The sequence below is a fragment of the Symphodus melops genome (genome assembly GCF_947650265.1).
Source record: "Symphodus melops genome assembly, chromosome: 8".
NCBI lineage: Eukaryota > Metazoa > Chordata > Actinopteri > Labriformes > Labridae > Symphodus > Symphodus melops.
Genome location: NC_136698.1, coordinates 22,830,229 through 22,855,609, shown reverse-complemented (window position 1 = coordinate 22,855,609; position 25,381 = coordinate 22,830,229). Strand labels below are relative to the sequence as shown.

The window sequence follows — 25,381 nt, the reverse complement described above, 5'->3', positions numbered from 1 at the left end:
GGGATGAATGAAACGTTGTGGCGTGTTCGTCTCTCAGGGTGGCTATGTTGTAAAAAGTGTGTGTCTGCGAGTGGAACAGCTGTCATTGGTTCCTCTCAACACGCTGCCATCGCCACTTGTGTTAAATATGAAATATATCAGCGCTTATATTCCCCCTTGGCTCTGTGAGAATGCTTGGCCCAGAACTACATTAAGCAAAGAGCAGTTTTTGGTGTGTTTTTGTTTTTTAGATTTCTGTCGTCTGTGAATTTTAAACACTGTACGTCGTGTGTGTTTGGATGTGTATTTCTGCAATGCTGCATTTCCTGTAGCCACATTGACGAATTAAACTCATAATCACACTTTTTTTTATGACCTTAAGCAAGGTGTTTTTGTGGGTTTTCTTCATGTACTCCTGTGTTTGTTTCCTCCTTACAGGCATGTAATGAGTTTACCACCCACGTGATGAACCTCCTGCGAGAGCAGTCACGCACACGGCCAATTTCGCCCAAAGAGATCGAGCGCATGGTGAACATCATCCACCGCAAGTTCAGCTCCATCCAGATGCAGCTCAAACAGAGCACCTGCGAGGCTGTCATGATCCTGCGCTCCCGTTTCCTCGATGCCAGGTGTGTGTCCTTGTATAGACGCGTAACCATTCTGCAAATCACACACACCCACCACGCTCAGTGCTGCAAATAACCTCCCAATTAAACAACACTGCAAATCATCGAGCTCTTCCCTCGCAGCCTGATATCCATATGAATGGCGGATGTAGGAGGCCTATCATGCTATAAACATGCTGTAACACATGCTGATTTGCTACTTACCAAACACACACACACTAGGCTGGTTTGCATCTCTGGATGCCATTTGGACCAGAATAACCGGCAACACCGGCCAATAAGAGTTCCCTGCCTGCTCCATAACACTAACTATTTCCCTTTTTTAATGTAATCGCTTGTACCTTTTGATGCACGCTCAGGATTTGCATACATTTCTCCAAGGATAAATGTCGCTCAAAGTCAGAGTTGGAGGCAAAACATTTAAATGAGGCATGCGCTCCCTTACAAAGCTCCCTATCTATTCTCTTGCAAATGATTGTGGTGGAGCAGCAGCAGCATGGAGGGGAAGGGGAAGGGAGAGGAAGAGGAAAGCTTTCACTGGTTGAGAGGCACTGCCATGTTCGGCTCGGCTGATTAATCTACTGGCTGCTGACGCCCATGCTGTGCACATTTACATATTCTCAAGCAGGCTTTTGGAGTGCGGGACAGAGATTTTAGCACAAATCTCCTCACCGGTGGATGCATGCGTGGAGATTTTACAGGGTTCCCCTCCAGCTTATGTAAAGCCCTCTTTAGATGTGGCACATGCAGACATGACCTGATAGGTGCAGGAGATAAAGGGTCAGGCGACTCGTGGGCATCAGCATATGACATCTGTCTGTGTGTTCATGTGTTGTGTTGAGGGAGGGGGGCGGGGCCTCAGAGTATATTTCCATATTGACAGTAGTAAATGGAAAAATGTATGTTGGTGTTTCATGCTTGATAAATACACTGCTAACTTTTACACTCAGGAACTCTGTGTTGGAAGTGAAATCGGAAGTGAAATTGGAAGGATGATTGGTTCAAACGTTTGAATAAAAAAAAAGAAATATTAAATGTTTAACCTAGCTTAAAAAATGTTTACGTAAACTGAGTTTGAATGCATGGCGTGCTTACATGTGTCTTATTTATTTCCAGGTAATCATTTGCAATGTGTTTATTGCACATTTTTGACTGACAATACCGATAAGATAATATGACCGCACAACACAGCTAACAAGTTACTATCACATAAAATGATCATTTATAGTGTTTCCAATGAATGTTGTACTTTCACCATGTTAAAAAAAAATAGATGAATGCAAATATTTAAAATAAATAACTATTGTGCCTTACCAAGAAGCAGCACAAGCTGTTTTAATTGTTTTCACAATAAAAATAATCAGTTTTTTCCCATTATATTTAATTTCCTGATTGGCACAGACTTCTATGTGCCTGTTCTGTTTTTTTCACTCACACAAAACTGTGTTTTGTTTTAGTGTATTTTGAGTAGATTTTAATGGCTCTCTATGTGCTATTATTGCTCCTGCTAATTCTATTTTCAGTTGCTCATAAACAGAGCTGTAGTGAGCAGTTCTGAGCCAAATGTTTCCCCTGAGTGCTGACAAAGTGTCTCAATGCGAAAATTACAGCTGAATTTAAAGTTTCTTATGCGCCAGAGGTTTTTCTTAAAGCCAGTGATCAGGAATCAGGTTGACTCAGGAAAGCTTAGAAAGACCAGTCTACTATGAAGTGTACACATGAAATGTGAAACCTTTTCCAGAAATGATTAAAGTTCTTCTAAGTTTTTCAGTTTTGATTAGAATCCGATGGATTAGAGTCAGTGTGAGGTTTTCTGAGCCCTCCTGATGTTTAGTATGGAGAATATTATCAGCTGAAATGGGCTTAACACAGATTTATACTCTCATCACTGTTTGCATAACATATAGAAAACATCACAGTTGATCTTCTAGGGATGCACAGTACTGTTTAACATTCTTAAATAAACTTTTCTTTTCTTAAATACAGGATTTGAGTATCACTGCATATCTGTATTGGTGCAAAATTTGTGCAGACCACTTGTTGAAAAATGTAATTTTTAATCCAGCGTATAAAAATCTCTCCATCAGCTGCCGTGTAAGTCTTGGTTATGAAATCCTATATCTATCAGGCTCTACTCCTTATTGATAGATAGTACCTAAAAAGACATTGTGTCGGACTGAAATCCACACTTCAATTTGTTATTTTTATATTTTGATTTTACAGGGACAGTGCAAATTAATCAACGTTCCTGTACATCTGCCAGAGTTATCTAAAAGGCTAGTTTCCATCTGTAGTCCCTGGGTTAGAGTTAGGGTTTTCCTTGCTAAGTTTAATATATTGTTGCTATGCTCTCTCTGCAGGCGGAAAAGACGAAACTTCAACAAGCAGGCAACAGAGATCCTGAACGAGTATTTCTACTCGCACCTCAGTAATCCGTACCCCAGCGAGGAGGCTAAAGAAGAGCTGGCTAAAAAGTGTGCAATCACAGTTGCCCAGGTACACCACAGATCATTGCCACCCACACCACACCATCTGCAGGAAAACAGCTCTGCATAGAACAGTGACAGAAACACGGTTTTTCTTTTCTGAAGAAGCTGCGAGTGTCTTGGCAAGTAACCTAATAATAAGTTTCCTGACTGTCATAAGTACAGACAGCTCCTGTGATCTTTCAGAAGTACCTTTCAGTGAGACAACAAAGGTACTCAAAGTATAAATATGCCATGTCATAAGTTTGTCATCTTGTAATTCAAACCAGACAAAACTATTTTGGACCAATGACTCTTTGTCTCTATTGAAGTGATACAAGCTAAAGACAACACGCTGTTGTCATAGTTCCTCACTCATCGTATGGTGGAACAAATCGTCTCGTAAAACTCAGAGATGATTCAGTTCTTCTGTGAACGAAGAACTGTCACATTGGATGAACATCACTTGTGTTGCACAACTTTATAATACTTTTATGTCACTATAAATTCATATTTCTTGGCTATAAACCATCTTAAAAATGGTACAACTGCAAACTGTTTCATAAGAAAGATCCACAGGATCATTTATTGTAAAAATAAAATTTTCAGCCCTACAGTGTTTGGAAGTAATTAGAAGGACCATTAGCCTCTGTAAATTAGCACAGCAGTTCTCTCATGTGATATAAAACGTAACTTACCAAACATCTAGACATTTTACATGTTTGTGCCTATAATGCTGACAAACATAAATAGTCAAATATTTAGGCGACCTGTTTTTTTCCATCTTTGCATTCTAGCGTTCAAGTTGTTTCAATCCTCTGAAAATTGATAATAAGGAAAGCAATGACAACACCAAGGTAAACAGCGGTTTGTGTTTGGGATCCATCATTTGGGAATGGATTGTTTTCTCAATTGGTTTCATTAATTTATACCAAGTGATTTGAGGATGCATCTGGGTCTGATTGTTTGAGCTGCTCAGCGACTGAATGATTTGTAGAGTTTCTCTTTCTTGGCCATAATAAAGGAGAATGTTTACCTAGTCTGTGTGTTGGAAAGTTTGCAGGATTGATTTGGTTTTCATTTTAATGTTGTTTATCATTAGTGCTGGGATTACCCCCCTGGCTTCATCTGGGAGTCCATTAGCAGTAATGGGTGTTAGCGGATGTTGACTGATTGGTGCTTGCGTGAGTTCTGATGATAGCTGCAGTCATGGTGACATAATGAGACTGTTATTGGCAATCATTCCATTCTGGCACTAATGCAGATTCACAGCACCAGTCTATGTAGCCCCTTCCTCTTACAGAGGCTCTCTGCAGTGTAACACATGCCATTAAGGCCATGCAAGCTAAACATCGGCCTGATTTCTCTGAATGCGTGCCCTCATATGTGGAGAGGCTCTGTGTGTTAGAATTTCATGATGACTAAACTACATTCTCTTGTTTGTCTGCTCAGGTTTCCAACTGGTTTGGGAATAAAAGAATCAGATACAAGAAAAACATTGGTAAGTTCCAGGAAGAAGCCAACATGTACGCTGCGAGAACTGCCGTGAATGCGGCTAATGCATCCTCACATGGGAGCCAAGCAAATTCACCCTCAACTCCAAACTCTGCAGGTGAGACAGGAAGTCCCTGGCTCTGCTCAGCTTTTAGCCATGTACCTCCTCTCTTTGCATTACTCCAACTAAGCGACTTTTGCAGTACATCAGTTTGAGGCCATTTCAGTGCTGATGCAGGTGATTTGTAAGGAATGAAAGTGTTAAGACTAACACAAAGGCAGTTCGTGTGCAAGAAACATACCTATCACCTGGGAATCCACCATTATTATATTAAACAGGTCCATTTAACAACTACGAGATTTGAAAAAAGCTGTGTCAGAGATTAGCCAACCTGAGCCCCAAGCCAAGTCTCCTTTCCTCTTCATGTCAATTAACCATATTCCTCATTGTATGGCTATTTCAATTCTGTCTTCATCTTGCACTTCTGGCATTTTAATGATATTCTTTACTCTTCTCTTATTGTCAACAGGCTACATAAAACATAAGCACAACAGTTAAATGACTTTAAGTACCATCAGATATACATCCCTATTCATTTGTGATAGAGCCAAAATTATATTAAAATTATGAGTTTAACTGGGTGACATGGTTTTCAACATGAACATTTTTTTATATTTAGTCCGTCTTATATGTTAATATATATTGGAAAGCTGTGAACAATAGAACAACAAATTGATCATGTTTACTTTTTATGAGACTTGTTGGCAATAAAACAAGACAAACACTGACAAAATGTTTACCTTGTCTCTCAATCAGCCCTTCATTTTAAGTATTTGCTGTCTTGCCAGGAGTCAGAACAGGGGTATGGTTAGCCTAGCACCGAACAAGCAGCTGAAGCAGAAAAAAACAAAGCATCAATAAAATGTGATAATATAATTATACTTGTATAATTTTAATAATTTAATGACACATTGTATTCTCTTTTAGTCACCAAAAAGATTCATAACTCCTTCATGTTGGAAAAGGTTAAATATTGGAAAATGCATTTGACACATTTAAGTAAGCTAAGCTAGTGGTTTTCCCTGCATCCAGCGCTTGTCCTAAGTTAGGCTTAACACCCTGAGCCTATTCTGGTGCTTCATTTAAAAATTGTATTCTATGATTATAATTCATATAATTATATGACAGTTTTACCTTCGGTGAGACAGCAACATATAGCATTTGTACTTGTTTGTTTTTTCTTTTTCCAATTTCCTCCTTCATCTTGGTTTTAGCTTAGCCTTGAATAACCTTAAAAAAGCACAATTTTACAAATGATTCTTATATAACTACATCTTGCGGGGAAACTACTTGAAAAAGCCCCTCTTGACTCAGACTTCAGGCTTATATCTCCTATGTCCTTCATTTGTTTCCTCTTGGCTCCATTTCTCTCAGCTAACAGAGCCTGTATGGCTGCTAGCTAACTTCTGCATGTTGCTCTGACTTGCTTTAGCCTGCTTGCTCCCTGTCTCTCTGTGATTCGACTGCTCCCTCTCTCCTTTTAGGTTCTGCTGGCTCTTTTAACATGTCAAACTCCGGGGACTTGTTCATGAGCGTGCAGTCTCTCAATGGGGACTCATACCAGGGGGCTCAGGTGGGAGCCAACGTGCAGTCACAGGTAGGGTGGCTAGCAGCGCAGCAGATAATACAGGGACAGACTAACTTAAGTTCATTGTGTTTCTTATCGCAGACATTTTGACTTGTCATATGAAGGTGTAGATAAAAAGATAAACTAGAATTGATTTATCAGTGTTTTATTCTAGAAATAACATTTTTATTGAGGTAATCAGTTATTATATAACAAATTGTTATATATATAACAATTTGTTAGTAGCCCGCATTATTGTGCATATAGTGCATTATTCTTTTCTATAAACCTCTTCTACAAAATATTCAAATTAAGGCTTTTTGTCAAATAAGTAATACCAAGTTAGCAGTAGTGAAAGCCATCTCGGACAAGGGTGCAGGAACCATTTCCTGTTTGTGGTTATCTGCCAGCATTGTTCCAATATATTTTTCTTCTGGTGGCTTTCACTTTTAATGAATTAATGTAATCTAAATTTAACAGGCCTTCCTAGCATGAACAGGCTTGGTTTGTCTAATGTAACCAAAGGTGCCACTTCATTTCTACCTTTTATTTTTAAAACCTTTTATTCTGACCTCATTGAACCTTGTGTCATCCCTAAAAAAAGGGGCAACAAACATTTAGAGAACCGTTAGAATAGAGTATATATCTCTGCTTTCCCAACTATGACAAATCAAAATGTCTGTCGCAAAACAGGACCAGACCAGCTTCTACAGGCACAGCTATAGCACTTTCAGAGTCTCAAGGACAGAATGTGTGAATACAGTAGTTTTTATTTCAGCGAGTGAAAACCAAACATTTTCATCCTGAATCACCCTTTTGTTTGTTGGACCTTGTTTTCTCTAAGGATATACTCGCAGCAGTGTACTCTTGTTGTCTTGTCATCCCTCCCTCTTTTCTTTTGTGTTGACTCTGACCTTGCTTTGTTTGTTGTTTCTGAATGTTTCAGGTGGATACCCTTCGCCATGTTATCAGTCAGACAGGCGGATACAGTGAAGGACTCACAGCCAACCAGATGTACAGTCCGCAGGGCATCAATGTAAGGATTCTTTTTTTGGTCTTCCTCTCCCTACCAATTATTTTGAAGCCATAGGGCTCTGAATGCCACTTAGTAGGACTTGTCTCTGCTCTATGGTCACCTAGTTGATTCCTTCTGTATCGCTCGTGCCATGGGCAGCACACTGCCCGTCTTACGCAGGCATGGGGCCGGCTGCACACATGCAGAGCCTCCGTCTGAGCTTGTCACGTTGGATCAAGTCTGGTGTAGCACCTGCAGCCACGTAAAATCTGCCGTGAGCGAACTGCACAAACAGGTGACACCTCTTGCTCTGGACTTCAAATCCCTCTGACCACCTGACCCATGATTAGCAGCCCAGAGGCCAGAAGCTCCCATTAAAGCCTCCAAGGAGACAACACTGTTGTCCCGCTAAAAATAAAACCTTACGCCGCTGGAAACAAGTCCTTATGTGCCGTAGGGGAGTGTTCCCCTCATGTTTGTCTTATTTTGAAGCAGAGTTCGGGTAAAGAAGTGGGGGTTGTAAAGGGGGGGGGGGCTGGGGGTTTTGCTCGCTGGCGGCTGCAAACAGTAGGGAAATTCACAGCGACAAGCCGTGTCGCAAAGGGGAAAATCGATAAGACAGACACAAGGAGAGCAGAGTGTGGACTTGGGACAGCAATCCAAGCGCATTGCTCAGATCATGTTCCTGCCACACTAATGGCCCTGACAGCGAGCCGCGCTGAGAGGACGAGGACGGTCACAGCCGCGGCTGGGTTCCTCCGCTGTCGTCGTCGTGCCTCAGTGGCCATATGATAATCAGATGAAATGTCTCCCGTAAAAAAACATGTATGTGTATTCAAATAGGCTTCCTGGCTGTTCCGAGCGCATCCCACAGCCAGCTGTGCTAACCCTGAGAGGCCGCTAACGTATTCAGGCCCTGTTCTTTCTCAGTCCTTTGACCTCGCAGATACGGTTCTCCTTGGACGCCTGCTTGCTCTACCACATCTTACACTGCCACAATATGCTGTGTTATTCACTTTTCTACCCTGTAAAGAAGCCCCGCAATGCATAATGTAAGAGCGGGATATCTGCCTGGCAGGCTGTTTGCCTGTGATTTATGTATCTCGGGAAAGTGAGTTTAGAATTTGGCTCTTTCACTCGTTTTTTACTACAATGTGTGTTCCTCAGAGTTGTTTGCTTTAGTTTTTTAAATTATGATTTTTTTGTCAAAATGTGTAATCTAAAATGATGTACACACGTTTATCATTATTTTGGCCAGTTCAAGGTCACATAGAGGCACTGAGCCAGTTCAACAACAGTCACTTTACTTTTTTTTTACTAAATTAGACTTAAAAGGGCATATAAGCCTCAAAGTCTTCTTTAAACTTCATGTGGATTCTCGATAGAAAGTCTGTGTCGGGTGCTCGCTTCACATTTAAAAAAAAAAAAAAAAGACAAAAAAGCAGTTTCTAAAATAGAAGGACAGAAAACATGATAAGAGAGTTGTAGGAGACATATTTTGTGAGCTACCTGGTCTTTATAATGACTGAGTGGATACATAATGCATGCTGTAGCTGATTACAGTTGCAATTACAATGTTGAAAGAGGCAGATCGGCACTAAAGTCAGACTTTCCCCGGCCCGACCCCTCCATTTTTGATTACACGCTTGTGCTTTAAATAACAGGCTTTGAAATGAAAGGCTGTCGAGGGCCATATCCAGTTTTCCTGATGGCTTTAAAATTACTATTAATATCCTAAATGCTCAGTAACAGCTCTTTATTTGGTAGTGGAGAGGCCGTGTGCAGCTCTTATTGTATGTTAATTCTGGCTGTCAGCTGCATAATTAGTGCACATGACATTGATTGCACTTGTTTTGTGTGTGAGGTCTTTTCATACCATTTACATATATTCTGCATGTTTTTGTAAAGGCTGTGACAGGCATTTATTTCAACAGTAAAAAACATCTTGTTCAGTTTGACTTTTCCTCTCCAGATTTTCTTCATTATTTGAATTTCAGGGGGCAATGTATGATGGGTAGAGACTGTAATTCACTCCATTTCTGCTTGGTTGAAATTTTTACTTTTTCATGTCAGTCTTATCCTGAGATATTAGCTGTAATTTGAGCGTGGTTAGCTTTTTCTGCAATCCAGGAGGCAATTTAGCTTAAGGCTGTGTTGGGAAAGTATCCCAGCGTACCACACAGTGCTCATAGACTACCTTGCCCTCAGGACTTCCATTCGTTGTACCTCTTTGTGTTTGACCCAGCTGTAGTGAATAATGAATATGAACGTAATAGAGTCACCCCCCTCCTCTCTGCTTCTCTCTTTCTTTCTCTCAGGCAAACGGTGGCTGGCAGGATGCTCCGACCCCCTCATCAGTGACTTCACCCACAGAAGGACCCGGAAGCGTTCACTCTGACACCTCCAACTGATCCCCCACCCCCCTTTGACTTTACCCTGTTCTCTGCTTCCCTGACTCCCTCCACCACTGCACCCCCAGCCACATCTTCAAAAACTTAAACCCCAATGGGACTGGATATGACGTACTGTTTGTAGTCACACGGCGGGACTCAGTTGGGGTCTGGGATGACGTTTTTCCCCTAACGGACGAATATTTCACTTTTCCTATCTGGACCATGGCAGCACCGTTAGCAGCCTGCGTAGGGGACTCATATCCACACTTTACAGTTTGTACAGTTTCCACTTGATGTCCATGTTGCCTCTTTGTATTTTCTTTAACATGATATATTCACACAGTAGGCACACAGCTAGCAGCATAATACCCCACGTCTTGTAAATTGAGATGCTTTCACACTACCTCTATTGGAAATAACAACAGAAAAAAAAACATTTTGAATGCTTTGGATTTAAAAAGTTTTATAATAATTGGGATTCTTCTGTACACAACACTATGCCCTTTATTTTCTGTGTTTACATTCTGTTGATCTATCGTGCCAAAGTTCAACCCTGGAGGTGAATTTCGATAATATATTACATTACATGTTGTAATGTCAGCTCCTTACATCTTTCATGCAATAATTTTGTGAAGTCTAATTATGTTAGTCCAGTAATATCCAAATGTTCAACCTTGATTTATATTCTTTGTATTCAGAACCTCTGTAAGAAACAGTGACATTTGTTCTCCAGAGGAGTGGGTTTGCTGCTCATATGCAGTACAATAATGCAAACAATTCACCATTTTCACACAAGCACCGAACAGAAACGAGCGCAGAGAGAGTGGAGTTGTGTCGTGCATGTTGGCTGCATTCAATTTATTCAAAGACAAATCCACTCATAACATGAAATCACTGAAAACTGAAGCAGGAATCACAGCACGTCGGTGAGTATTAAAGCACAATAACACCTCCATCGAGGGTTGGTTTTGTAAATGTCAAAGAGACAAACAATACAGAGGACATTTTAAGATTCTCCTGTGGTCGTCTTACATGGAAGAAAGAGTGTACATAGAGTACATGTGTCGGACATCAACAGTGTGTGTCAGTGAGGTCATCATAGCCAAATACTGCTGGTAACCAAATCCAATACAACAACTGTAATTGTAAAGTTCATTGTTATGTTGTTGGGATTAAACACTCACATTTCGTTTCTCATCTCACTTTGCTTTTATGGAGTTATATTTGGGTCATAATCCTGAGAACACAATGATAATATTTAATAATTCTACACGTGAGAAGAATTACTTTGAGAATTTAACTTTGTACGCAAGCAGACCTTTTTTTGTGTGTGTGTGTTCAAAATATCGTCCTGCACACTTGTGGATTTTGGCACAAATATGACTCCTTACATATTCAGCCAAAAATAAGAATTAAAGGTTACGTCACCCTGTTCATCTGATAACATCAGTCGGAGCGATTCAATACTTGAGTGTGACTCAAAACGACACGTCCATCAACACAAAGCAATCCAAAATGTGAAATTGAATTAGTTGTGTGTACAGTCTAGTTCGTGGTCTGACACTTAGACATGATTAGTCCTCATTAGATATCAGCAGTTACATTCTTTGATACCAAAAAAGAAAAAAAGGCAGAGTTTATATCCTCTACATTGAGAGCAGCTTTACGGACATATTTTCTTTCCCCTCTTTTCTTAGCATCTCTCCATGCTCTGGTGCTCTGTATTCAACGCCCAACTATGCTGTTTGAAAACAGAGGCGTTTATAGAAACAAAAACTCTGATGGCACACAAATCCAAATACTGTTTGGATAGATTTTTACGTCTCAATTTTGTGAATAACTCGTGCTTCTTCTTTTTTTTATTTGATATTAAGTTGCTTTGCTACTTTGGATATGTTTCTTATTTGATGCTACCATTATATGTGAATTAGCCCAAGAATGCTCTATATACAATATGTAGATATGCACCTTTACTCTTTTTTTAATTTCATTTGAACAGTACACATTTTAGCACAGCATAATGGAGTTCCTGTCAGATCGATGGGGAAATCTGGGACATTTCTCTTGTACTCAGACCGCCTAAACTAGTCTGCATCTGGGATGGCTGCTGTCTGAATCACGGTGACATGAAAAGTCAGTATTAATGTTGATCTTTGGTTTTGTTTTTTATCTAACGGTCACTGAGAGAGAGTCGAAATGCAATCCCATGATCCAAACGTGTCCCAATACAGCCTGAAAACCAGAGGTATTTTTGAACAGTTGTAAGTGTGTTTGTATTTATTACACATGTGAGATCATGGATGTTTCAGAGCTTTGTTCTGGAGGACACCGGCATAATTACACCAGACAAACCCCTTCAGATCATTCAGAGCAGCTCCTGCTCAACCTCCCCCCGCCCCCCCTGCTCAGTATTACAGTCGAGGGGCCGAGCGTCATTGAAGTGATACACAGAACCTGCCTCAGTCGTGTCTTCTGAAGTCATTGGAGTGAACTGACAGCACCGGCCATGCAAGGCAAACACACGGATTGTTTTTGCACCCCTTCAAAAAAAAAAAGGCTTAACTCTACTTTTCACATTGCCTGTCAAATATTACCGAAGCTTCATGTAATGACGCTTTTTAGTTTTTGAATATAAAAGGAAAAGAGACATGAAAAGAAAAATGAACAATTTGTAAAACATGAAATGTTTTATTTGTTGCATGTCCTTTTTGTTCTTCAATAAAAAAAAATGTGCTGCAGTGTTTTGAATGTTAACTTCTTTTTTATAAGGATTGAAATCGTGGAGCCTTTTTCTTGACAGGTTTGAACTTTTAAGATCTCTGCGTATGTAAAAAGGTATCAAATGGAAAACTTGTCTTTTTCATTACAATTCAAAACCTGTTTTCTGTGAAGAAAAAAATAGCTGAAAGGTGTAGGTTTTATGGTCTCTTAATTTGTACTGGCAATGCGTATCCCAAATAAATAGTTTCTTTTGTTGCATAAATTGCAGTATTGTCGTTTTTCATGCGAAGTTTTGTGTGTTTCTTGGCTGAGTTTCATCTCAAACTTGTGTGTGGTTTCTCCTCCAGACTTTTGTAACAGGGTCAGGGTCAGGAGTCACTGTAGGACACGAGTTTACACATTGTTGACTTGTCAGTCCAACACCTCTGAATAACATTGCACATCTCACTTCCAACTATGCTACTGCACGCAGGCATTTTATCAACACTAACACAGCGCCGGAGCTCGGCCGAGCTGACGAGGGTGTGAAGGGGACATTTTCACAGTTTTTGAAGTGAGTGAAAGCTGTGCGCTCCCAGCAGACAGACACCCCCCACCCCCTTCACAAACACCCAGTGCTCCCTCCGAGGCATGGTTAATGTGCGTTCCCTGAAAGAGGCGGAATCCACACTTATCTCTCTTTACCAGATAAACCAGACAGGATGTCTGATTCTGCTCCTCCGATTCATCCGTTCCTGGGAGAAAAAAAGAAAAAAACAGGAGAAAAAATGGTTGAAACATTAACTTGTGGATTAGAAGAAGAAAAAAAAAAAAGGTTCCCAGGAGCATCCAAAATCACTGAGCGTGACAGAGACTGTGGGAGTGACATACGCAAACATGATCAAGTGTAATTACATGGAGAAGCCTCCTTGTTTCTATCAAAGGGGCTTCTTTTAGCCACTGTGTGAGGAATGAAAGGCAAGAAGTGCTGGACGTGTGTAATTTATTCATGCGCTCCTGCAAACCAAAAGGCATTGTGAGGCTGATTCAGTCATTACATGGTGAAAAGGTGTAAATCCCATTCTGAGTCAAATCAGAGAGCGTGCTTTTGAATTTCAGATTCCCTCTCACAAATAGGCTGGATCACATGCAGCGCCATGATGAATGCTATGTAGGTTTTTAAGAAGAATACACTGATCATGATCTACAGAATGAGCCTCGTCCTGACAGTTTCTTCACATTAAGGTTTTAATGCAGTTTAAAAAATGTCCAGGAAACATTTGGCACATAATTTGATCTAATGTCATAAACACAAGCCATTCCAAAAATCCATGATTTGTGTGTATTTGTGTATATGTATCTGTATGTACATACAGTATAGGGACATATATTCTTCAATCAATCAATCATTGTTGGTTAAGCACCAATTCATAACAAAAGTTACCTCGAGACGGTAAAAAACCATATTCATTGTTAAGCAGAATGGGATGGTATAATATGCAGGAAGGATTTCTGTTTTGTATTCCTCGTGTTCCTTTTGTCCACACTTGCTTGCTGTTGAGGTGGAGGTCGGAGCAGGCCGTGCATGAATGAGGGCGGCGGTGGTTGAATGTAATCAGTATGTTTTGTGCATTTTAAAAAATAGGTTACGTGAACCTTCAGTTGATGAGTATAGCAACCACCAGGATAGCTGTCTCAATGTGTTGTGCTTACTTATGATCATTTTAAGTACTGAACCAGTCAAGACAATCAGAATGAGAATGGTGATTGTATTAGTGATGGGAGTGATGATATTTTATAATGGGACATGGACTTGAGCTATTGTAGTTCTTTTCTTGTCTTCTGACCACTCAAAGCGATCACTCAGGTCACACTCAGGTCACACTCCGGCACACTCAGGCACACTCAGGCACACACACACACACACACACACACACACACACACACACACACACACACACACACACACACACACACACACACACACACACACACACACACACACACACACACACACACACTCTGATGGTAGAAGCTGCTGTGCTAAGTGACTATCAGACTAAGAAATCCCATGGAGCATGGAGCAACCTGAGGTTAAGGGTCTTGCCCAAGGACACATCGGAAATGTTGCTGCAGGAGCTGGGCGTCAAACCCCTGACCTGACGACCGACTCACTCTACCAGTTTTTAAACAGCAGAAAAACACAGGTAGAAGAGCTAGTAAAGCATTTATGAGCGAGGCAGATTTTTCCGGAGGAGTTAGAGAAAAAACAAAAAACAGCTAAATGGATAGTGAATATTTGCCTATTCAAAGTGAAGTTAAAAAATCATGACTCTGAGGGGATTATCATGTTGATTCAAGGCTATTCCTGCATGTGTTCACTCACACATTTTATCGCTAATAAGACAACAGTTATGTAGCTCAGCTGCTCTCAGTAATTGTTCGAAAAATCAATGATTGAAATGTTTTTCACAAATTATTATGTAATGAGCGGTTACTTTTTGTTTCCTCTGGGCCACTGGTGGGTTCATATAGCCTGATGGGTCGCTCAGTGTGATCACAACTACAGAATATCGTAGGTATATTACTAAATGGTTCGGCTCAGATTGTGAAGTGTGCGTCCCTAATGTAGGAGCCACAGCGCTCGCAGTAAGTTTGTCCTGGACTGTTCTGTCTTTCCTTCAGGATTCTGTTAAGATGAAACATGAAGATAAATGAACATCCAGATGTTTTAAGAAACAAAAGAATGGCAGTAAATGGTTTTATTTAGGGAACCTAGTTTGCTGAAAGATGCTGCCACCTGACTTTAAAGATTTAAAAAAAAAAAAAAATCCCCGGGTTAGGGTTGGGTTACATACTGGCACAGAAAATTCAGAGTTCGGTCTATACTTTAGATTTGCACGCCTCTCTTCTTCTTCACTTTGAAGAGAGAAACACTGAAAAGTGGTTTGTACATTTGAGCTCTCCGACCATTTGTGTTTCCAATCAATCATCCTCGACCATGTATGCATCACATGTGGCATACTGGGACCTACATCGAGGCTCAGGGCTCACATTATATCAATGACAATAACAAGGCTCATAAAAAGGCCAGCCTCAAACACAACATATAATGTGCATCAGTTATGTCAATGAACTGGCAGCATGGTACACACACACACACACACACACACACACACCAAGGTTACACACATGTGCCTGAGGGAAGGGCTACTGAAGCAGACGATGCTCTGTCTGAGGAGGACTGAGGGCTTTTGTCTCAAGGAAAAGCCTTTCTGCATTAATAAGAAGAAACAAGTCTCGTTCTTATAAGAATCACAAAGTGACTCCAAAGAAAACTGTTCTGCAGGAATAGGGTCAAGTAATTAGCAGCTGTGGGTGTGTTCCAGTCAGTGTTGAAGATTTCAGATTTGGAAACGGTTCAGTTTGGCATTGAGTTGCCGCTGGAAAGCCTCAGTTTCGTATTGCCTATGCCACCCACAGATCTCTAATGAATTCCTCTGATCCCAACTTTCATAAAGAAGACATTTGGAAAAGATTTCACAGATCGGCGTGCGTCATCATAGCCTTTCAAGTTATTTCAACCGTGGTACATTTGAATTAGAATCTGCAGAGTATTTGAGCTTTTCTCGGGGTGTGGGAGTTTTAAGGCTGCAAACTGTTTCTTTATATTTGCCTAAAGCTTCCATAATGAGCAAAGATATGGACCTTATCATGTTCTTCAATTATAGGGGGAAAAACATCCTTTAAAACAGTGCCAGGAAATGCTGTTATTAAACAAACGGGAAAGTTATCTCTCCAAAACACGAATGAAAAATGAGACAAAGCAATATTTCTGCGCTGATGATCAAGGACATTTAGCTACACTGCTGTTGCAATAATTATCTCACTCACATCCAACAACAACAACTGTCAATTCTCATGCAGCTGTGAGCTAATTTGTTTTGAGTTTGTGTCCGTGTTTTCATCCTCTTAAATGTTTTCCCTGCGTATCTGGACATGAAGTCAGTTGACATATTTGGTCACTTCAGTGTGTCGCTTTAGAGGGAAATCCTGTCTTTTCATAAGATAGCAATGCTGATTATGTTGTCAACATGGATTTGTGTCAGGTAGCAAAAGACTGCCCAGTTCCCCCTGCTCTGTGTTCCCTGGTATACAGCGGATATTGTAATTTAGGAGGCAGCTGTCATATTGAGTTTTCCTATTATCCGGCATGTGTAGCGTGGCTGAGAGTCCGACTGAATACATCGGTGTGACCAAACTGCTTCCTCTATTTCTCACTGGGGTACACAACCTTGATTGAAAAGTTTAAATTCATATTCCAATTAGAAAACAGGGTGTTTTAAAAAAAAAACACATGTTTTGGTTGAAGTGATTCTGGCTCCAAACTGTGAATCACTGCTGACCCCTTATGGTCGCTGGGACTTGAGATGTCTTTTTAAGGCGGAGTGCACAAAGTATTTGAACTATAACACAAACAGAAGCTGTAATCACAACCAACAGAGATCTGTAATTATTCAGTTACATTAGATATCCACAAAACACATTACAATTCACCATTCTTCTTTCAGTAATACTGCTGTGGGGGAACATTTTCAAACATAAACCTCAAGAGTACCTCTTAGTACATATGATCATCTCTCCAGGGAAATGGCCATACGGACGGCTGTGGCTGGAAGGTAGGGAGTTCAATCCCAATCCCACTTCTACTAAATTTGTTAGCATTAAGATAGACAGCTTTTTTATCTGTGCTGTTATCCATGTCATTGTTGTGGTATGAAATGTAGCCTTATGACCTCTTAACCAATAAAATAGTATGTGAATGAATTATGTGAATGTCTCTACTTTGTGAACACAGTATCATAACAATCATGGCTTCTATTATTCCCAACGATGTCACAATATAGCAATATATGTGAAAACACAAACATCACGTCTAGCTTCAGTGGGGCAGTGTGATTGGCTTGTATTCATTCTATGAGGTTTCAAAGGCATGAATTGAGCCCTCATTTAAAATTTCCGTGTCCTCAGTTGAATGGATGTTAAAAAACAAAACAAAACGAAAAACAGCAATGGCTTCATTTGTTAGAATAAGTAATCCAGGCTTTCAAATGACAACAGTGACTCACGTTATGCCATGACCTGATGGTCCTGACATGTGCACATGACCTGTCTGTTCATCAGGGGCCACATGCACAACCCATAACACCTAGGCTATTTTTCATTACTGATGCCGCCAGTTACTGTAGCTGCACCCCAAGACATTTTGTTCTACAAACGGGCCCGGTTGTATCCAGCAGATGCGTCATGCTAGTTTGACTAAGATGCTGAAAGTCCAAAGAAAAGAGAGAAAATGAATATTCTAATTGAATAACAATGTAGACGACACATAACTGTCAGGATGCTTGAATATGTCTCTGACAGCAGTGACAGTTTGACATATTGCTCTATATATGCCTCTCCTGGGAGAACAATTTAAATCACTGCTACAGCTTTTCAGGACTGGATGATCAGGTCATCAGTAGTTTCCTTTAGTGCACATGAGTAGGCTTATACGTATGACGACACGAGAGATGTCACAGCATGTTCCACGACCTTTCCCCTTCCTTAACAGTCTGTCCGACAGTCAATAAAAAAGCCACTCTTAACTTTTTATTAAAACACGTCTTTTGTTATTTGGGTGAAACAAAACCAGTAGAAAATTCATAGAACATTACTGTCAGGTCAGTGAAAACACATTATTTTGTGTGTCTTCTACTCTTGAAAAGTATTGTTTGATACAAACTTTTTCTGTGGGGTTTTTGGGTCTTGTTGGATAAAATGTATAGTAGTAGCTTCCAGATGATTCATTAACAAATACCAAGTGTCTGAACAATTAACCTTGAAAATTCACAGCCTCAATCAAATTCAATAATCCATTTCACAGAAATACTGTGTCATCAGTATTATTAAATATCATTAATACCTTACAGATCAGTGTAATCTGAAACACAGATTAAATAAATGTCAGGGGACTCATTTGATAAAACAGGTGGAATGAAATTAATAAGAGGTATCATCCTCAGAGGGTCACTAAGATTTCTTTGTCAAAGGCTGTCAACACGTTACCACATAAACTCAAATTAATCTCAGATTTAAAAGCTTTAACATAAAAAAGGAGAAACGCTGAAAGCAAACCAGAGCTGTTCCCTCTTTTGTATTGTACCTTCAATCTGTCATCTGTTTGTTTATAGAATTTGGTATTGTTGTATGTGTATTGTGTCCTCATACAGTGTCATGAGGTTTTATGGGATTGAATGTTGAACATTTTTACTCTACTCTTTGTTTTAGCCCGAGGCCCAACTAGGAATACGAGTTTTAGCTATAAACTGTGAGTGCAGCACCTCAGTTTCAGGCTCTGTTTTGAAACTGTTAAATTAAATTGTCACTATTAAACAAATCAATTCAAAATTCACTGCAGTGGGATAATCAGCAAAATAGTATGGCTGTCTGATTAATCTATGTTTCACTTTCCTGCTTACAAACCTTGCATACCGTACGATACATTGATTTGAAATTTTCATAGTTTTAGTTTTTATTTATCATGATAGGCTACATCAAGAAAAACAACTTGCACAGACTTGAAACTGGCTGAAGATTGCAGTGGTGCAAAGTGAGGATCATATTGACTTTCCCGATTTGAATTATTTTATTCTGAACATGCAACACAAGGCAAAAGTGAAATTAAATAATAATTATAAACAGTGGAGAGTATAATGTGTTCCCCCTCACCACCCTTCAGGATTTTCAGGTGTTTTCCGAATGTAGATTATTTCGTGTTTTACACTTTTGTGCCGTTTAAAACTCAACAGCGTACATTTTAGTAGTTTAAGCTTGATTGTATCATTGCATTTCCAAAGCAAAGTAAATTGACGGAAAATTTTAAGCACAGGAACCGTTACTGCTCAGTCCTGTTTTTAATGTCTGTAAATGTATTATTGTTGTATTTAAATGAGCAGAAAAGAAGAAAACACATGAATGTAACCCTAGCTTACTTTAAATAGAAAGTAAAAGATGCAAACACTTCATTATCCTTATAACTTTGGGTAATAGTTTAGAAAACTGACTTCAGGCTTTTTGTTTCCTGAGGTTTGCAGGATGTTGACTGCTATGTCTTTGTTTATAATTTAGACCTCATCTGTGGACGCAAGTGTGACCTTGTGCAGCTTTGAGCTGTCTCAGCAGAGCGTCTGACCATGGTGGCTGACACAGCGAGACGTCTGCCTGTTTGGGGACAGAGGGTGTATGTAGGTCAGCCATGGGCCTGCACGCTGTGACAGCAGCACGGTCACTGTGCTATGCAGCGGGACAGGGATTGGAGTGGACAGAGAGAGCCAGCGTGGAGAGAGGCCCCCCTCACACGTCAGCACCGATACTTCCTCATTTGGCCCCTTAAACACTTTGACATTATCAGGCCACACAGAGCGACGTCCACCCTCATTATTCTCACCTTTGATACTGCAGCAAAATGGGCAAAGAGAGGCAGGAGACGACGGAGAAACCGGCGAAAGACGAAACCAAACATCTGATCATCCAGCATGCCTGACGTGTTGGGATGGTCATTTGATGAGTGACCTGTTAGGAGACAAACACTGCAACAAGAAGACCGTTCAGATCATTGATTCACCAACTGATAAGCAATCCTCACAGTCCATTTACAACAGTTTGATGTTAAGGATTAAACAACGGGTTTAAAAATGTGCAGGATTATTGTTTCTCAAATGCAAAGACAAACAAAATCCTCCATTTGTTTTTGTTTTTTTACTTTATACAACAACCTATTTAAAGGAAAATAATTATTCACAAGGTAGTCATTTAAACATCTTTTATTGAAAAGGAGTCAATAACATGTCTTGACACAGAGGATAGATGGTGACATACTGCCACCTGGTGGCTCAAACAAGCTGTTCAGACCATAGACAGTATAAAACAGTCACTGTTTATTTACAGTGAGCAGCGCAGGGTTTGTATGAAAATAACAAAGCTCTTCAGATGGTTGCAACATTTGATATTTCATCATATTCATCCTTAGTCGAAAATGAGGAATAACTGCACAGAATCTGGTCCATTTAAAGACATTCATAAGTTTTTTATAGAGGTCACACAGATGGACTGGACATGCAGTCAATGAACGTCTTCATTCTAACACACGTTGGCTGAATAAATAACAAAAGAAGCTCATCGGTTGTAAGGGTGCATAGAACCAGACGCAGATTTGATGTTCGTCTTGATGCTGCTTGGCATTTTTCCTGAAAAAGAAAGAAAGAGGTCTAATGAAAACTCAAACAACATATGACCACAGGTAAACACAAATCATCTGACAGGATTAACAAAGGTTTGTATGGTTCAAAGAGGAACAGATAAAACAGGAAACAAGGATGTCAAAGTCCAGGTGAGGTTCAGGTGTTAGTTACTTGGTTCCTGCAAAACCTACAACACAACACTCTTCAGCTGAGAGCCGTTCAGTGCTTGGTTCAAAGGTTACCTGCTTAACTCCTTAGTGTGGCACATCAACTTTTTTGTGTCATATAATTTGAGAACATATGAGTTCAACGTTCTCTTGAAATACTCTGAAGTTTCCAGCATGGGGAGTTAATATTACAGTCAGACAACGTTTTCCCCAGATAACGGGTCAAACAGTTCACTGTTTCTCCATCCCGTTGTTTGATAGGATTTTACAAATATGACTTCATAATAAAACTCATGCGCTTGAAAAAGTGAGAGAGAAAAGGACGTCCAGACAAAAGACATGTCCTAACAGCACACAAGCGCCAGATATCACGTCACACCGCGCAGAAACAGACGCACTTCATTCTCTGCTCTGTGAATTTTAGCTTCCTCTTGCTCTTACTTTGACATCTAGCTCTTTTGTATTGAAGGAGGGCAAAGTGAAGTGTGGTGCTTTTGTGTTGATGAGCTGCTGACTTAAATCCCAACACTCAGAGGCTCGTCAATAAACGTCTCGAAGTGAGCCGATGTTGACGCAAGCTAAAGCTCAACATTTCCATCACTGAAGAGGATGCTATAAATGCACTGTTATCTGCGCTTTGTAAAACAAGCTAACAAGCGCTCTCATTCCTCGTCAGTCCATGTAAACGACAGACAGGAACATAGAAACAGGGCGTCGGGGTAACAAATGACTCATAATGTTAGTTGCGAGCGGTTAAGACGCTCCAATAAGAAACATCGGAGTTAAACTGCGGTCGCGTCGTGTGCTGTTAGGACAGGCTGCCAACAGAGATCTACTTTTTACAATCCTCCCATTGTTAACAGTGTGTTCATGTTTAAACAAACACTGACAGTGTGTGTGTGTGAAATACTAACCCAGCTCTCCAGGTCTCCTACCTGGCTGCCCTTGCTGCTGTGGCGCCACTGGACCTCCCATACCTGCCTGCTGGCCTGAACCGCCACCTATAGTGACCTGCTGTAAGGTCGGACCCCCGCTCATCATGGGCCCCTGCCCTGGATGTCCAGGGGCCACTTGACCAGGGGGCCGGCACTTGGAGAGTCCCTTTCCAAATGCGACAGCTCCAACCAAGGCGTTAGTGTCAGCGGGGTTGAAAGACGGTTTGTTCTGTCGTATCGCTAAAAGAAGGGAGTAGAAATCAACGTGAGTAAATGTGCCACCCGCTCTTTGTGAAAGGTTACCTGCACAGTAACACGTACCAGAACTTTCTGCATCTCTGTCATCACGAGGATTGTTGAGCTTCTCGAGCACATTGGAACACAGTTTATTCAACGTCTGGATCTGTTTCTGTTAAAAAAAACAAAAACACAACTGGTGGTTAAACGATGCTCACAAGATACTCAACGACTAAAAGCAACGTGAGGCCGGTCATTTGATCACTGTGCACAGCGAATCATTGTTTACTCCGTTCACATACAAGCAACTGACCTGTGCGGCGTCTGGGCCAATCCGTGCTGCCTCTGCACTCAGCTGCTTCTCCTGCTCCTCCACCTCTGGATCAGGTTTGGTCCTCAAGTAGTCCGGTACGATCTCGTGACTAAACACGGGGACACGCAGCTCTGTGAGTTTCTGTGAAGGGAAGACGACAGCAGGTGAACACACCGAGACCGTTTTTAAGGAAAACTCTCGAAGAAGCAGACGGTAACTTTGACACTCACTGCTAAATCCTCGTCTCGGTCTGGAGACAGCAGCAGAGGTATTATGACCTGGTTACGAAAAGATGGCGTCTTCTCATTCTTGAGCAGTTTATTGATGGTGTTCAGCTGACCAGACAGAAGAGCAAAGTTGTCCAAAACAGAGGGCCTGAATGACGCAGAAACACATCACAGCATGTGAGGAAAACACACTCCTTTGTAAAAACGTTGATTTTATACTGCTCTGACTCTTTATAAACAAATTCTGTCAGATAATGTTTTAATATCCTCCTTTACAAAGTGTTTAAGGCTGTTAGAGTTCACTTGAGTCTAGTGTTCAGGGTTTCTGCATACTTTCTACATGAGTTTTTTAATACTTTTTAAAACCCAAACTAAGACAAACTTTAACCAGACGTGTCTCAGTCATTGTGCCATCTAAAGTTCAAGACCTTACTAGTGAAAATAATGATGCTACACAAACATATGCAGAAATACACACACGCACAAACAGGATCTGATGGATATGCACTAATGTAGAGATGTCAGGGGCAGCGGGCAACACGATTAGTTAGGGGTTCAGTGCCTTGCTCAAGGCCACATCAACCCAGGATGTGACTTAGCACCTCTCCAGCTATATACTAGATACCAGCCCAATGTCCAAACTTTGACTGCACTGGTGTTACGACAAGAAATGCATCCCTGCTAAGAAGTGCTTGCCCCTCACTTAAGTGAGAGAAAATGGTGTAAATCTTATTTCTGGTGGCAGATCTTTGTTGAAAAAGTATGTTAAGTTTATACTTAATAAAAGTTAAGTGTCCTTATTGTTCTGTAGAATCGGTAAAAAGACGCATTTCATTAGCCTGCGTAAATACGACCTGCAGACTGTTTGACTCAGAAGTGTCTGTAGAGCATATTTAGGGAGAGATGCAGAATATACTGCAGTGTAGAAAGTGTATCGGTCATAGTTGGCATTGTCCTTGAGGTGCATGCATTTCTCAGCAGGGATACATTTCTCGGCATAACACCGGTACTTGAACCGGCGACCCTCCTGTTCCAAACACAACTCCCTACAGACACTGAGCCACTACTGAGGAGAAAAACAAACATTATAATTTATCCTCAAAGGCAACAGTCAGTGAAAAAGGTTCACCCACCACGTTAAACGCTCGTATTCATTCTCCAGTTTGTAAATGAAACTGTGGAGAGCGTTTTTGACGTGAGCGACCCGAGAGATGAGAGACTCCACTGACGCCTCGAGCTGCTTCTCCTCTCGTTGCTGTGGAGACGGAAAAAAACAAATAACAACACGGGCTCGTCTAAATTCACACCAGGTAAACTTTACAAAAGGTTTGACTTCTTTGTTTAGTGTAAGGAGAACTAACACAACCTTTATTTAACCGGCTAACTTAGCTCCAGCTAGCCCTTCAAATAAATACACCAGAAGTTATTTAAGTGAATAAAAGACAATAATGACAACTAAAATAAAAAACTATGAGCAGCTTAGTTCAATTCGCGGTTCATAAAAAGATAACAATTACCTGCATTGTTTACTACAAGCTAAAGCTAACGATGAACTCCTCTCAGTCGGGCGATGGAAACACTACCGGTTCAGGTTTTCAAAATAAAAGCATTTCTTGCACTTTTTTCTTCATCCGGTCAAAATGCTATTAAAAACCACGTTTCCAAAAATAAATGCTTTATAATAATTTCACGAAATTACACACTGCAAAACTTCAAATAAAAGCCCCTCGCGGTTTAAGTTTTATTTTTTTTACTGGTCTGGTGAAGCTGATAATGTGGACCAATAAAAGCAGATTTCTATAAGAGTCCGCAGTGCAAATAAGTTAGTTAAAGATCAAAAACGAGAGAGAAGAAGTGCAAATCAAAGTCAAATATTCTTCCAGGTGTACATTTACAATTGCGAAGTCTTTCCTATTTTTGTTGTACATTAATTTGATTTGAAAATAAATAAAAGCCTGTCTTAAATGCAGGCAGGGTCTCTTAATGGATTGATATAAAAATGTTGCTTGAAGTTTTATGGTATTTGTCTTTATATTTATCTTACGGCTCTGGCAGTTTAGTAGAAATGGAATAGCATTACGAAATACAACTTTCTGGCTGCATGTGCAAAGATTAAATTTAACAGTATCACACATTAAAATATATAATACTGTGAAACATAGCGTTTCTTTTTTCAAACTTTGCAGGCTTATAATGCACAGTGACTGTTTGATAATGTAGAACTAGACCCATAATTATGCCCAGGGGCGGTTCTAGGGTCTGTTGGGGCCCTAGGCAAACGTTCATTCGGGGGCCCCTCCAACCAGCGTCCATTATTTCACAGCGATAATGCATTCGATACTTAGCAGGGTATTGAAAGTAAGTGCTGTCAGATTCAGGCCCCATTAGGGAGGTCTCCTATACTGTCACTGCAAAATTTGCTCATGTTGAGGCAATGCTGTGGTTAAGGTTTATCTGTTGGGGGGGGCCCTACTGGCCTGGGGCCCCAAGCAGTTGCCTGCCTTGCCTGTTGACAAGCAGCGCTTCTGATCATGTCCTACAACATTGATTTTTAGACCAATACGGGAGCGTATTTTCATGACAAGAACAAATATCTTTGACAATGATACACCATACTAAATGTTGTACACTGGACATTTTAGAGAAGTATTTTGGCTTATAGAAAGCTAAAGCTATAAGAATTCACAAAGGGGCATTTTAACTAAGCCTTAACATTAAAACATGTTCACTATTGAGTTAACAGGACAAGGTGTGATTAAAATAGTTACACAAGCTTTATCTGTTGTTCATCTTAATTAACATGTTTTTAACAGTATAAAACATTTTTAAGAAAGCATTTTTTAGCCACTAAATTGACGCAAGTTTACCTGAGGGAGCATCATCTTACTGTATCATAAAGGTGTGAAAGCATGGCCTTTAC

The 25,381-nt window shown here is 40.4% G+C and overlaps 2 protein-coding genes across 5 annotated transcripts in view; one reads left to right on the top strand and one right to left on the bottom strand.

Annotated features, from left to right (window-relative positions):
* Positions 1 to 10,789, top strand: part of LOC306827801 (pre-B-cell leukemia transcription factor 1-like) — a 56,220-nt gene extending 45,431 nt beyond the window's left edge. The window contains exons 4-9 of one of the 3 annotated variants that reach the window (XM_079349860.1): positions 418 to 608; positions 2,966 to 3,101; positions 4,523 to 4,571; positions 6,110 to 6,222; positions 7,139 to 7,228; positions 9,526 to 10,789. In XM_079349860.1, the coding sequence (XP_079205986.1) occupies positions 418 to 608; positions 2,966 to 3,101; positions 4,523 to 4,571; positions 6,110 to 6,222; positions 7,139 to 7,228; positions 9,526 to 9,618 (672 nt within the window). In that variant the 3' untranslated portion in view covers positions 9,619 to 10,789. Of the gene's footprint in view, positions 1 to 417; positions 609 to 2,965; positions 3,102 to 4,522; positions 4,683 to 6,109; positions 6,223 to 7,138; positions 7,229 to 9,525 lie in introns of all 3 variants that reach the window. The other 2 variants (XM_079349859.1, XM_079349861.1) reach the window with 2 other exon arrangements.
* A 9,360-nt stretch (positions 10,790 to 20,149) lies between these two features.
* Positions 20,150 to 24,088, bottom strand: med8 (mediator complex subunit 8). Of its 2 annotated transcripts, none has more exons than XM_079349862.1 (7): positions 23,979 to 24,088; positions 23,595 to 23,716; positions 22,465 to 22,609; positions 22,235 to 22,375; positions 22,006 to 22,093; positions 21,664 to 21,924; positions 20,150 to 20,588 (listed from the first exon to the last, which is right to left on the bottom strand). In XM_079349862.1, exons 1-7 carry the CDS (start codon positions 23,982 to 23,984, stop codon positions 20,518 to 20,520), a joined length of 834 nt encoding a protein of 277 aa, XP_079205988.1. In that variant the 5' UTR covers positions 23,985 to 24,088; the 3' UTR covers positions 20,150 to 20,517. The 2 variants fall into 2 exon arrangements, with proteins under 2 accessions (XP_079205988.1, XP_079205989.1); XM_079349863.1 differs by having other exon boundaries at positions 21,685 to 21,924.
* Between the last annotated feature and the right edge of the window lie 1,293 nt (positions 24,089 to 25,381).

Excerpts from the sequence above, each read along its gene's own strand:
- med8 (XM_079349862.1), bottom strand. Across the intron at positions 22,610-23,594 it reads GAATACGAGCGTTTAACGTG|GCCCTCTGTTTTGGACAACT; the intron begins GTGGGTGAACCT and ends TGCGTCATTCAG. Across the intron at positions 21,925-22,005 it reads CAGAGATGCAGAAAGTTCTG|CGATACGACAGAACAAACCG; the intron begins GTACGTGTTACT and ends CCCTTCTTTTAG.